The sequence below is a fragment of the Diaphorina citri genome, unplaced genomic scaffold (assembly GCF_000475195.1).
Source record: "Diaphorina citri unplaced genomic scaffold, Diaci psyllid genome assembly version 1.1 scaffold54, whole genome shotgun sequence".
NCBI classification, from domain to species: Eukaryota; Metazoa; Arthropoda; class Insecta; order Hemiptera; family Psyllidae; genus Diaphorina; species Diaphorina citri.
The window spans coordinates 456,821-471,019 of NW_007377491.1; the positions used below are offsets into that span (position 1 = coordinate 456,821).

General features: G+C 39.8%; 3 protein-coding genes across 4 annotated transcripts in view; 1 reads left to right on the forward strand and 2 right to left on the reverse strand.

Annotated features, from left to right (window-relative positions):
- Window positions 1-2,519, reverse strand: part of LOC103517367 — a 4,242-nt gene extending 1,723 nt beyond the window's left edge. Inside the window, exons 1-2 of the mRNA XM_008482398.1 lie at window positions 2,511-2,519; window positions 1,694-1,811 (exon numbers count right to left, since the gene is read on the reverse strand). Coding sequence (XP_008480620.1) covers window positions 1,694-1,811; window positions 2,511-2,519 — 127 coding nt within the window. The remainder of the gene's footprint in view (window positions 1-1,693; window positions 1,812-2,510) is intronic.
- Window positions 1-6,662, forward strand: part of LOC103517375 — an 11,518-nt gene extending 4,856 nt beyond the window's left edge. Inside the window, exons 2-7 of one of the 2 annotated variants that reach the window (XM_026829286.1) lie at window positions 2,664-2,822; window positions 3,290-3,412; window positions 3,864-3,988; window positions 4,343-4,631; window positions 5,170-5,307; window positions 6,010-6,662. In XM_026829286.1, the coding sequence (XP_026685087.1) occupies window positions 2,747-2,822; window positions 3,290-3,412; window positions 3,864-3,988; window positions 4,343-4,631; window positions 5,170-5,307; window positions 6,010-6,293 (1,035 nt within the window). In that variant the 5' untranslated portion in view covers window positions 2,664-2,746 and the 3' untranslated portion in view covers window positions 6,294-6,662. Of the gene's footprint in view, window positions 1-2,589; window positions 2,823-3,289; window positions 3,413-3,863; window positions 3,989-4,342; window positions 4,632-5,169; window positions 5,308-6,009 lie in introns of those variants that run through there. The other variant, XM_017447468.2, reaches the window with a different exon arrangement.
- Window positions 6,663-6,746: 84 nt separating this feature from the next.
- Window positions 6,747-10,604, reverse strand: LOC103517129. Its single transcript, XM_008482153.3, has 4 exons — window positions 10,187-10,604; window positions 8,945-9,144; window positions 8,466-8,577; window positions 6,747-7,169 (listed from the first exon to the last, which is right to left on the reverse strand). Exons 1-4 carry the CDS (start codon window positions 10,260-10,262, stop codon window positions 6,979-6,981), a joined length of 579 nt encoding a protein of 192 aa, XP_008480375.1. The 5' UTR covers window positions 10,263-10,604; the 3' UTR covers window positions 6,747-6,978.
- Between the last annotated feature and the right edge of the window lie 3,595 nt (window positions 10,605-14,199).

Here is a 14,199-nt window from a genome sequence, read left to right on the forward strand (position 1 = left end):
TAAATGCAAGAAGGAGTTTTCACAATTAGAGCAGTGATTTGTGTTATTATAGGGTTAGGTTGAATACAAAAAGGAGCTTTTCTTTTCCACGGACATGACTTCTGCATAATTACCATTTCAAACAAGACTACTGAATCAGAGGTTTATGTGGGTGTACAAGTACCAAGCTACTGTTAATAAGTAAGTCTCTGTGCTTTTTGCAGACTCTAGTGTTCAGAGATATTAGTCAGTGAAATGTCTGCTTCATGTGGAGCTACAAAGGTAGGTATTATTAGTTTAGGAGCTTACATTTTTCTTTGAAAACAAAATTACTCAGAGGCCCAGTCCTGATGGATTCCTCAGTGAACTGTTGAAAGTTATCCGTGGAGACAGATCCATTTCTTGATATTGAGTTTGTAGTTGTGACCTTTGGATGTATTTTGGTTTGGATGCGGTTTTCGGTGTAATTTAACAATATCTCGGGAACGGGATAAGCTAAAGACTTGAAATTTGGTATGTAGTTCACAAATGTGACAAAGATGCAACACAAAACGTTTGGTTAAAATAGGTGCTGCGGTTGGCGGTATTTTGACCGCTTTTTGGCGGGTTTCGACCGTTTTTGGCGGTTTTAGCTATATTGACTAAACGATTAGAGATATTGTAAATGTTACAACAGAACGCCCAAATAAGCACCATTCAATAGGATAAGGAAAGTCGTGAGATGTTCACACCAGATTTTTTTTCATAGCTGTGTAAGATTCCGATTCCACGCAACACCTAACATTCCGCTGAAATCTTTATCTTTTTCCATTGAACACAGAACACTCATGTTACTATTCATCCGTCAGAACATGCTTTGAATTTAAATTAGTTTTTACTGAATGTTGTAGCATGTAGGTAAAAAGGTATTTTAGTTACCTATACTGCCTACAATGAGTTTCACTGTACCTATATTGTAGATAAATATAGGTGGGAAGTACTAGAAGTAGGGAGGTACCTATATTACCCAGGTACCTACAACCAGAAGGAGTTGAGAATCGAAATAAATAATTCGAAAAAGAGAAAATGGGACAAGTTGTGCGAGGACCTCAACTCAAATGTTTTTGGGGAAGTATCCATCTGAAAAAGAAATTGTTCGTACTGCTTAATCCGAGAGGTAAACTTAAACTGAGTTTAAACTAGCTTTATGGATCCGGCCATAAGAGATAAATAAGAATTCCAATGATCTTTCTAGCTAAATCCCCTTTAGGGGTGAGCTATTATTATTTTTTTTTCTCTCTCTCTCTAACCTGTTAAGCCCAAAGTGTACTTATTTCAAACGGTACTTGTGCAGAAGTCACGTCCGTGGAGGAACCAAAGGAACTGGCACAAATGAGCAGTGACCAGTGTTATTATAGGGTTAGGATAAATGCAAGAAGGAGTTTTCACAATTAGAGCAGTGATTTGTGTTATTATAGGGTTAGGTTGAATACAAAAAGGAGCTTTTCTTTTCCACGGATGTGACTTCTGCATAATTACCATTTCAAACAAGACTACTGAATCAGAGGTTTATGTGGGTGTACAAGTACCAAGCTACTGTTAATAAGTAAGTCCCTGTGCATTTTGCAGACTCTAGTGTTCAGAGAGTGAAAGAGAAATGTCTGCTTCATATGGAGCTACAAAGGTAGGTATTATTGGTTTAGGAGCTTACGTTTTTCTTTGAAAACAAAATTACTCAGAGGTCCAGTCCTGATGGATTCCTCGGTGAACTGTTGAAAGTTATCCGTGGAGACAGATCCATTTCTTGATATTGAGTTTGTAGTTGTGACCTTTGGATGTATTTTGGTTTGGATCTGTTTTTTGAGATAAGAAATCATCATTCATTTTGCAGTGTTATTGTCGGAGAGATGTTGGGCCCATGTAGCTTCTAGAAATGGGAATTCACATGCTGATTTCATTGGTGAACTTCAAAAAGACAGGGAAGTTTCATGATTACTGATTAGAAAGTGGGCTGAAAAAGGTAGGTACTAGATAAGGTTGAACTTGGGTTGAAGAAATGAACTGTAAATTATATCAATGGGATGATTTATTCTGTACAAGAAGTTTGAATCGGAAAAGGATTTTATCAGAAGATCAAGATATTACTTATCACTCGGAAAAAATGTCATATTAATTTATCAAATCAAAGATGAAACACTTTTGGAAATTGGAACTTTTGCATTTTTGACATTTTTGGATTTTTGTCGTGTTGCATTGTTGCCAAATGTACAATTTTAATGCGCCGTGTTTTTTGGTTTGATTATGCATTCCTGCGTACCTACATTATACAGGATGATTCACAAAATTTGACAATCTGGTTTTTTGACTCGAAAATTGTGGCTGTTTTGAGCCAGGATGAATTTTACATTTTTACTTTTTTATATTAAAAGTAAGCTATTTTTCTTCTCTAGCCATTTTATTGACGTAGGTATATATTTTTTTTTGTTTCTAAATTTGTTAATTTTAAAAAATCTAATGAAGCATTAAGGTACCTACTTGTAAACGCGTCTTACGCACCTCATTTTGGACTGCCCATCGGGAGTACATTTGGCAACAGCGTGAAAGAAAATTGTAAACAAAAAAACACCAAGGTGTTCTGGTGTTTGAAACTTTTATCATTTTTCATTTTCCTGGATTTTCTTGGGTTTTCCTTTTAAATGATTCATCTCAGTGTATTTTACATGTTTTCTGCTGCATAAAAGTGGCTGTAGCATGATATGTAGTAAAAACTGAACTCATAAAACCAGCTATGAATAAGGGAAGTGTGATTTTCTTCTATGTAATCATTTGCTCAATAGTGAAACAGGGCTACTTGTACACTGAATGTAAGTCCATCTGTCTATTTACTTTAGTTTTAACCTTATCTGCAATAAGAGTAGTCTTCATACATCCATTATCTATTTCTCTCTAACTCAATAAGTAAATAAGCATGTTTGTCAACTAGATGTCTCATTCTGGATGACCTCAGAGGTTTGGTACCTACACAAAGAAATGGGTACAACCCATCTGGTTCTATTTATGGCTGAAACCACAATCTTGATTTAAAACTAAGAAACCTGATTGTTTCATATTGAACTTTGTAACTAATCATATTGCCTAATCAAATGATTGAATGCTACAATTTAAGTTTATTCTAAATGTATGATGATTATTTCTCAAGTCAATAGACCTGTTGTCTTGATTTACTTTTTGAGTAATTCAAAAAATTATTAGGTCTTTTCTCACACTGAAAATCTAAATATGAACCATATACTTACTTACTGAACCACTTCCTTTCATTTATCTCTTCCAGATTTGTTAGAGAATGACAATGTGTGTTCTATACTCTTTGATAAACGGATTCTCAACTTGGGGTATGAAAATAAATCTGGCATCATCATTCGAGAAAACTTTCTAAAAGGGCTATCAGGGAAACATGCCTGGGACTGTTCCTCTTTAATTCCATTATCTTGAATTTTCTGAGAAATCATTATTAACGGAGATATTAACGATACAAAAGGAGAATCCGTCAATTTCCTACGGTACTATGAATCCCTAAATCCCTATCCACCTGTTTCTTTCTATCGCCGCGCCGAATTTTCCTCCAAAAACAACACGAACAACAAAACAACAACAACACCACACCAACAACAACAACGACACCAACAACAGTGGTGGACAAACAATTTTCTCTCACCTGATCGCCTTATTTCCTCCTCCTCCTCCTCCTCTTCCCCTCCATTAACAACAACACCAACTACAACAACACCAACAACACCAACACCAACAACAACAACAACAACAACAACAACAACAACAACAACAACAACAACAACAACAACAACAACAACAACAACAACAACACCAACAACAACAGCAAGGGAAACATGCCTGGGACTGTTTGTTCACCGTACGAGGAGGCAGTGCAGGTGTGATTGCTGTCATACAGAAAATGAAATTTAGAACCAACCGGACTGAAGGACACAATGCTTCTTGCATTGACTTTGTACAGGTAAAGAAAATAAAAATACTGTCAATCCTGAGTTCAATTTCTTTTGATGGTACAGTGTCTTATTTACCAAGCAAGTGGTCAAACATTTTGCTGCCAAAATGGGATCAGCTTTCAATTTGCAAATTGCAAAGCTACTTCTTCAGTTGTGTGGCCTCAAGGTGTGGTTGGTTCCAAAGGAAACTTGTTGGGATGTTGAATTCAATGGGATTTTGTTGGGTTAAATTCAGTGGGAGTTTGTTTGGTTGTAAAACAGTTGATCTTATGGGAACTGTTGTTGGATGAATAATAAACTAAAACAATAAAATCTAGGCCCATCTGTTTGTTATAAACAATTCCTCTTCCTTCATCTTTCAGTTCTCTCCAGCTGACAAAACTATTCTCTCCCAATTCAACATTGAATTGGCCAACAGCAAAAAGTGGAGTGAACCATTCTGTGGTGAAGTCAACTTGAGTGGGAGAGATGGCAAAAACCTGCCTGCTAGTGAAGGCAAAGGTGTTGATGTGTTCTACGAAGACTCACTGATTGGGCAAAACACATATGTGGATCCCAATGGATTAGTAGATGTTAAAATTCACATTGGATCTCAACCTATTCAGCCGAGTGATAATCTGAGGTTGGAAATAGCTTTCACATCATTCCAGAGTGAGTTGTATTATTTACTAAGAGCTTAGTGAAGCAGCCTGAAATTTCCCTTGCTAAAGAAGTAGCAAAGGTTGAGTGCAAAGAGCATTCATTTGTAAAAATGTTGTTTACCAAACTAAATGTCAGCCTAAATCAGTCACCCTAGGGCTTATTGAGAGGCTGATAAAAAACGCTGACCCTATCTGAACATTTGAAAAGAAAAAAAAATAAGATTGGAAGGATTTCAGTAAATTTGGTCTAATAATGACACCAGCATTTGCTGTTTATAGCTACTCAGTTATCCTCACAAAGTAGAATGCAATTAAATTTGCTAGCACACAGCAAAAAAAAAAAAACTTCTCTCCTGGGAATTAAACCCAGGGCCTCTGGTGTGTAAGCCTGCACTTGGCCACGTAGGTTGTGTTTTTTTTTCACATCTTAATTGGGATGTTATTGTATATTTTCTCTTTTGGTTTTGGCAATTAACCATTTTGGGTGTCTGTCTAATATGAATGGAATTAATAATAAGTATATTTTCTTATTTTCTCATTTTTTCTAGATTGTAAATATGACATGGGTTCATATAGGAAGTGTGGAGGTCCGATATGTATTTGGCGAGAGTATTTTGAGGACAGCATCATCAACTGTCCGTTTGTTGAGTGCACGGATGAGAATCTATGCGGCAGTGACTCAAATGGTGAGCCATAGACATCATAGTTGTATTATTCATAGTTCATACCTTTGCAACTTCAGATTAGACTGATAAAATTAGGAATTTATTGTAGAGATGGACTCAGAAGAGTGCAGTCATATTTTTCTATGAAAAGAAAAAAAAAAATCTTGTAAAAAAAAAAATTACCTAAAAGTAAAAAAAGGAACATGATTATTTATCAATTTAATTTTGAATGACTGGACTGTGCTCCCATGGGCTCTGATTATAACAACAATGAGCTAATCACTGAGATTGACTAACCATAACTCATCATGTTCATTCAGTTCAACTAGCCAATACGGTTAGCCTAGTGGTAACGCGCTTGCTTGCCATGCAGAAGGTCCTGGGTTCGAGTCCCATCATCAACAAAAAATTGCACTCATTTCATTCAATCGCATCGCCCATCTGATGAGAGACATACTACGGGATGGGCATGCTACGACACTGGTTACATGAGTCTAATGATGCAGTTGTGTAATTGCTACAAAATAATAACGGCGGTGAAACACTCATATTGAAAAAAAAAAAATGCGTTATTTAATTATAATTTCTCTCTCGAAGTTAAACAGTTAAATTCAATTTGTCTTCTCTCTTCTATTTCGGGACGATAAGACCCTAGCAGTCACAGTTCCCTCTATCAAACCTGTTAAAAAAATAATAGTAATGATTTTCACCTCTTCTCCTCAGATCACAAAGGCATAGCGACCGGTCTTGGAACGAAAGTCCTGCTGGGTGCCGTCGCCGGCATTTTCACCATGGTGTTCGTACTCATTATCTTCTTCTGGACGTTCCACTATTGCGGTTTCCTGTGCTCGCCCAAACCGCCCCGACATCTCGCGGAGCTGACGATAATAGAGGAGGCGCCTCGGCCGCCTAGTTGTACGCCGCTGAATGCCGCCCCGGCGCCCCAGGAGGAGAAGGATTTGCCGCCCGCCTATGAGACGCTGTTCCCGAGCGCGCCGCTTAGATAGTAGCGGTCTTGTGTGATGTGACCAATGAGGTAAGAGAAGATGAGCCGTGTGTTTTAATACCCAGCGATTATAAACGATTTGAAGCGGTTGGTCTAAAAAAAAACGCACGGAAGGTGTATTTTCCTTTCGGGGAGTTATTGTTGTAGCGATGGGCAAAATCCAATCAATTGGATATCGAGCCAAGGAATGTTGCAACTTCCTTAGATTTCATCCATAGGTCAATGAACCATAACTACTTTTCGACATCAATCTTTCGGGAAGTGGTTGGAACCGGTTCCTGACAAGGGTGGTTACTAACCTTACCTTCCAGAGCCGCAATTCCATAAAGCCGATTCAGGGCAAGCCCCGCTGCAAGCTTTTTAGTCCGTCCTTCCTTTATTATTACAATAGTAATAAAAAGGTATAAGGGACGGACTATTGTATTCGCTTCGGTGTCTGTCTAAAAAAAAAATGTGGTCGTTAAGAACAGTACTGAGGGTGACATAGGCTACTTGAAAATTGTCACATTCCATCCTGATTCAAAATGGCGGCGCTTCAAAGTCATGCCTCTTACACCGCACTGATCCCGTATAAAGGGCGGGTCAACCACTAGTCGAGTTTAAAGCTTTAAACGGAAAGATCAAAGGAAGTGATTATCGCAAGATACTCAAGTTTACGAAAGTTGACGTCCCGTCACATCGTTGGATCATAAGGTCCAACTCCAGCCGACCCAAATATCGGACGGGTTGATAACTCGGGTCACCACGGTATAGAGAATCAGGGCGGACAGTTGGGCGAGGGGTCCTATATTGTGGTCAGATAGGGCGGCTCCCTTGCCGATGTTGCAGAAGTTGGTGGTGCAGCATTGGGTGCAGGCGTACAGTTTGGTGCGCTCGCCTGAAACATGGTACAGGTCGATTTTTTTTTTTTTTTTTTTTTTTTTGGTTGACTTTACGCCCGATGTTCCGTTTGAATATGTGTTATGTGCCCATTGTCCGAAGTCAATTTTATTTTTCGATCCCAACCCCCCCTATTTTAATTACCTTTCTACTTTAAAGACACCAAATTATTAGTTTTTTCCCATAGAACGTCTCAACTGCCATTTTCCCTCTCTCTCTCTCTCCCTCTCCCTCCCTCTTTCTCTCTCCCTTTCTCTCCCTCTCTCTCCCTTTCTCTCCCTCTCTCTCCCTTTCTCTCCCTCTCTCCCTCTCTCCCTCCCTCCCTCCCTCCCTCTCTCTCTCTCTCTCTCTCTCTCTCTCTCTCAAAGATATTTTCCTTATATCTGCGAAATCCAGAGCTGAATTATGTTTATTAAATAAGGCCATGGCAGTGGGCAAAGTGGAGTCTCTGTATGTGGGACTTTGATGAGCTTCTCCAGGGGAGAAGAACAGAGGGTCCTTTTCGTTATGAGTTATCCATGACGGAGTCCCGACCCTAGCCAAACCATGCTAATGAATAGAAGCGTCTTCAAAGGAGCTTTGGCCATGCCATAGCTCCAACCAGATCCAACCTTCTTCCATCTCTCTCGCACTCTTTCCTTTCTTCTTTTGAGTTTTTCTGTCGCATCTCTTTGAATATGGCAAGTATTATTATTATTTAACATCGGCTAAAACAGAGTGGAGTATAGTGTATAAATTATAATACACTATAGTGTATAATACAGTGGAGTATAGTGTATAGAGCATCGAGTAGGTAGAGGAAATTAGTGATGGGCAGTTTCGATCATTTTTCATAATCGATTACGAATATTTTTCATAATCGATCAAACGATTATGATTATTTCAGGCTAAAAAAAAAACTGCTATTTATTGGAAAAAAACCGTTAGTAGATTAGATGACGTCATCAATGTGACCGGGAGTAAAAAAAAAAGTTGTCATTAGGTCTGTTTTTCATTCCTACGCCGCATCAATGCGGCGTCAACTTGACGTTCACTCTGCGTCACGTCAGGAGTGGGGGTAAAATGTGGAAATTCCACAAACATGACGACATCTAGAGGAGAAATTACGAAACATTTTTTTCATTTCCCTCAATACAATTACAATATGGCGGAACCTGAAGCTATGAACTGAGTAGCGAGGGCGATGGTTTTGTATACATTTTTAATATTATAACATTAGCTAAAAAATGCTGTGTGGGAGGTGGGAGCTGTCTTTTGTCGAAGTCATTAGAACGGGGCAAATTTTCAAACGTACCTATCACAATACAGCCTGGCTCACATTTCTTGGTACAGTTTCGTTTGAGAAGCCACAAGTTGACGGCGGACGTGGAATTTTCCGTACTGGTTGTATACGAATACCTCTGCGTCTGAAAATAAAGAAGAGACCGACTTTATCAAATAAAGAAGAGACCGACTTTATCAAATAAAGAAGGGGCCGAATTTATCGAAGGAAAAAAAAAGTTGAGGTGCCATGTTTGATTGTTGGTGCAGTCTGTACCGTGGTCCATGGTGTTACAGTTGTAACAGTACAGGTGGTTCCCGTGTTACAGTTGTAACACAGAGGTGGGTCAGGACTTACCATACAGATCTTGTTCTCCCCATGACACTTGTACTAGTTGAGGTGCCATGTTTGATTGTTGGTGCAGTCTGTACCGTGGTCCATGGTGTTACAGTTGTAACAGTACAGGTGGTTCCCGTGTTACAGTTGTAACACAGAGGTGGGTCAGGACTTACCATACAGATCTTGTTCTCCCCATGACACTTGTACTCGAACTTGCGGAATGTTTGATTGTTGGTGCAGTCTGTACCGTGGTCCATGGTGTTACAGTTGTAGCAGTACAGGTGGTTCCCGTGTTCCAGGGCCTTGGGGGTTTTGTGCTGCTTGTTCAGGATGATCTCGTTGATGTCGGTCATAGTGGACACGGCTGTGCTACCTGTAGGAAACGAGATGGTAAGGTAGGATCCCACGATATCTTATATTATAAAATCAAGATCCATTCACTCATTCACATTTCATATTCACACACTGATCGCTCTATCTCCTGGACCACAACACCTAGAAAGCTGAAATTTGGTAGGAATTTTCCTTTTATTGTCTAGGTGTGCAATAAGATTTTGCGAAAATCTAAACCGATCCTGAGATATGATCAATTTTTGATCGCTAAAATTTCCACCATAAGAAATACACAGAGTGCAGAGACTGCGGGAGAGAAATGTTTCGCTCTCGACCTACATTTTGAGTTTCGTTTATGTTTTTAGTTTGATAACTATGCAGCTAATAGGGAGCGCGCAGCCCGTTCGGCCATGCCTTTTTTACAAGTTTGGCCATGCCTCGGGATGAACTATGGCACCTCTACATAATATGTCCTGCTTGTAGGATACGAAACCAGAGAGGTAGGGTAGGATCCCACGATGTGACAAAGCGACATAAGATTTGGCAATTTTCTATGGTACACGCCATTATAATAATGGACTCTTGAGCGGAAGGTAACCACTAGGCAAGGTTGATGCCTAAGGCGCTCTCTACCACCTAACCCTTAGATCTCCATTATAATAACAATCATATTGGACTCTTGAGTTGAAGGTTACCACTAGGCGAAGTTAACACTGGAGGCGTTGTCTACCACCTAACCCTTAGAGGTCAATTATTACTATGTGGTCAAATTCTCATATTTAATGAGGATAAAATTCCTTGCCTCGGCTGGGATCGAATCCACGCACTCCTGTTTATCAGGCGAGGGTCTTGACCACTACGCCACCAAGGCAGGATAGGAAACAAGATGGTAAGGCATAGGATCACATTACAATGCGACATGAGATCTGGCAATTTTCTATGGCACCTCTGAAAATACCGTCTCAGTACACATTACACATAACAGCACTGCATTGCATTACTCGTACTTCGAGAATACTTATAGTCTTTAGTGTTTTTAGCTTAAATACCTAGGTAAATAGGCAATTCTAAGTAGCACTTACAGTGAGATGGGAGGACATACAACACCAGCACTTGGAAAACATTGAAACCAAATCCAAAGGCTTTTATTTTCCTCATTGTGAAAAACCTCCAGGAATTCCTCTTCACCAAAGACACCTCGAATTGTCACTACATTGGAACGAGATACGAAGAAACTTAAAAAAAGCCTTTTTTTTAGGCTCAAAAATTCCACGTTGGTAAATTTAGGTACGGAAAAAACTTCAAAGATATGGAAAAGTTCACTTTAGATAAAGTGAAAGATACGAAAGAGCTCCAATACTGAGCTTTTTAGAGTCTAGAAAAGTTCTACGTTGCTGAAAAATATACGAAATCCCTTCTCTCTCCTCGTAATTTTTCTTCGGGACATGCTCTTTTCACGTCATCTCTGGCGGGGGAATTTTACGCACGCATGCGGTATCGATTTTACGTTCTTCAGGTTAAAGAGGGGGAGGCTAGGGGGGTTGCAGAGGCTTTTTGTGCTTTTTCTGCGTAATCTTTACCTTTGTTTTATTTATTTGTACCCAACAATACTGAATAGGTATGGATAGGTAGGTACATTAATGACAATTATATATCTAGTTAGGTAGGTATAATCAGCATACCAGCATAAACTATACATATCGATACTTATCGTTTGTCTCTTATCGCCCATCTGATGAGAGGCAAACTACGGAATGCGGGATGGTCTTGCTACGGCCCAGATCACGAGCGTCTAATGTAGCAGTTGTTTCATTGCGACGAAATAAAAACGGTGGTCAAGCACTCATCTTTTTAAAAGAAAGAAAAAAAAAATCTGTTCAAGCCTAGATAGCTATTACCTACCCTTTAGCGCGTCTATCTCGTAGGCGCTAGGTCGCGGGTTCGATTCCCTGGGATGGTCTTGCTACGGCCCCAGATCACAAGCGTCTAATGTAGCAGTTGTTTCATTGCGACGAAATAAAAACGGTGGTCAAGCACTCATCTTTTTAAAAGAAAAAAAAAAAAATCTGTTCAAGCCTAGATAGCTATTACCTACCCTTTAGCGCGTCTATCTCGTAGGCGCTAGGTCGCGGGTTCGATTCCCTACAAGGCAGACGCGCTACCTTCCAAACTAACTAGGCTGGCCAAACAGGGTTTCCTCTAAAATAGAGGATTCAAGTTTCTCTCTGCGTGTAAGACATTGCGTTTAATGACCTCATTGGCCTCTGACATTATTTGGATCAAATACATATTTGGACACGAATAATTAAGCTCACTTTTTTAGAACAAACCCTTTGGTTGTCATGGTACAAGTAACTATCTCCAATGAAAACTATACACTCTGCAAGGAAAAATGGTGATGAATCAATTTATAGTATCAATTTGACGCCCGGTTGCAACATCGTCGATTCCTGAGTCGGAGGTAAGGAGTTCATTTCTTGGCTGGGGCTGGACTTTTTTGTGGAATTTTCCCAAGTGGAACGGTAGGGCTTAGGGTATTGTGTTACAGAATGGCCATGTCATCTGTTACATACTTAGTAGCTACAAATTAGTGTAAATAAAATGTACTTACTTACTCAATTGTAAATAAAGAGTACCGATATCTTACTTTGTATATGATTATCTCGAATTTCTCCTTGTTTTACACTTTTAGTATGAATGATAACTTGGCGGGGCAGAGAAATGTCGCACTCTTTTGCAATTTAAGAGAGAGGAGAGAGAGAGGGAGGAAGAGAGAATGAGTGAGAAAGAAAGAAACAATTTAGAGATGAAGAAAAAAGAAGAGACATATTATGAAGGTGGTTGTATGCATATTCTGCATCTTAAGGATATTTAAGTGAAATTTATTCACTTGTGTTCTCTTTTTCTCCCGTAATTTTCAGTTTTATTTTACGAAAAACAGTTTCAGACTGAAACTTTCAGTTAATAGGTGTCGAAGGAGTCTTTACTTTCGTTATTTTTTCTTTTTTCAAGTGTAGGGAAAGTCCGTATTTCCGCCCTCCCTGTGGTAAATATAAATAAACGCCACCAGAAGTTTTTGAGGAAAAAGAAAATTTGTGACGTCACCACAAGGTTGAGGGTTTTTTTTTTATCAATGCCACAGCAGGGGCGAATATCAGCAGGGTTCCTTCCTTCTTGCTCTCTCTCTCTTTCTTTCTTTTTCAAGAGACAGCCCTTTAACTGCTCAGGTCGCATCAGGCCTTTATACTTCGCCTTTTGCTGGCATTTCAACCAGTTCCTCAAATATCTTCACGAGGCTGAGAGTGCCTCGAGATGTCCAATAACACATGTAGTCCCACGCACAACGGTGCTTCACTTCATTGATCCGATATGATTAAATAAATATTTTTTAAAAAAGAGGTTTGAATTAGGGAACTGTAACTGCTAAGGTCTTATTGTTCCGAAATCTAAGAGAGAAGGAAGACAGGATAGGAGAAAGCCAGCCGTTCCGAGAACGAACATTATCCGTTCAGGATAAAATCCGCCTCGGGTGGGAGTCGATCCCGCGGTCTAGCGCTTACAAGGATAACTGATGCATTACAACGTGCTATAGCCCTTTCTCTTATCCCCTTCCCTATGTCTTCCTCCTTTCCTCTTTCTCATGTCTCTCACTCTCCTATTCCATGTTCTCTTATCCCCTTCCCTATGTCTTCCTCCTTTCCTCTTTCTCATGTCTCTCACTCTCCTATTCCATGTTTCCGATCTTTCTTTCTTCCCCTTTCCTCGTTCCTTTTCCTCCTTCATATGTCTCTGTCATTCCCCCCCTCCCTCATTTTCCCAATTCTCTCGATTCTTTCCTCCTTCCTATGTCTTCCTTCTTCCCCTCCGTCCTATGTATCCCTCCTTTTCTCTATCCTCCTTTCTATGTTTCCATCCTTCCTCCCTTATGTCTTTTTCTCCTTTCTTCCTTCTCCGTATCTTCTTCCTTTCCCTCCCCGTGTCTCTCCCCTTCCTTAGCTCCCATGTCTTCCTTCTTCCCTTCTTTCCATGTATCCCTCCTTCCCTCCCTGCCATGTTTTCCTTCTTCCTGTTTCTCCCTCCGTCTCCTCTCCCATCATTTCTGTCTTCAGCGCCGGCCCACAGCGCACGCGTGACATTTGTATCTTCTTCCTTTCCCTCCCCGTGTCTCTCCCCTTCCTTAGCTCCGATGTCTTCCTTCTTCCCTTCTTTCCATGGATCCCTCCTTCCCTCCCTCCCATGTTTTCCTTCTTCCTGTTTCTCCCTCCGTCTCCTCTCCCATCATTTCTGTCTTCAGCGCCGGCCCACAGCGCACGCGTGACATTTTGGTGATGGTGGCAGTCCCATTGATTTTCTCGAAGCTTTTCAGACTTCAGTTCATTTTTCGCCAAGCTTTTCTTCTGCTGGAAATTTTCTCTGTTTAAAATGTGTTTCATTTGATACGATTTGATTTTATTTTGTCCTGTGCTGATTCGACTTTTCGAGTGTTAACTTTTTTGTGAATTAAAATGTGTTCGACTAAATGTACTACGTGTTATTTGTGTAAGTATGGTTTGAATATGTATTTCCTGGTTTGCGAAAGATGGTTTCATCTTTCGTTCGTGGATATAGGTAGCTAGGTAGTTTGAACTTTGAACAATATCATTGCCAAAGTTGATATGAGTATTAGGTAATTTATCAATGGTAATTTTCCACATATTGTTATTTATCAATAGCCCAGTACGGAATTATACCTACGCATCATCCGACAAACGGCTTGAAAATTCTTGTAATGGTTGTATGAATTCTATATTAATACGAGACAAAATTAATACCCTTACATATGTAATCTCTAGCAATGATCATCCTTAAATTATATATTAGATTATTACCATAGGCGGCGATAGGGGGGGGCTTGGGGGGCTTAAGCCCCCCCAAAGTTATCAGGGCCTCTTACACTAGATAAAATTGGATTTCAGAATAATAATCCAAAACACCATTTTTTACTTTCCTTATCGTATAGGAAGGAAAGTAATGTAATCGGGTCAAATTTTCGATGGTCAGTTTTTGATGCCAAAACACGTTTTGAGGTCCCTAGAGCCTAAATCCAAAGTTTCAG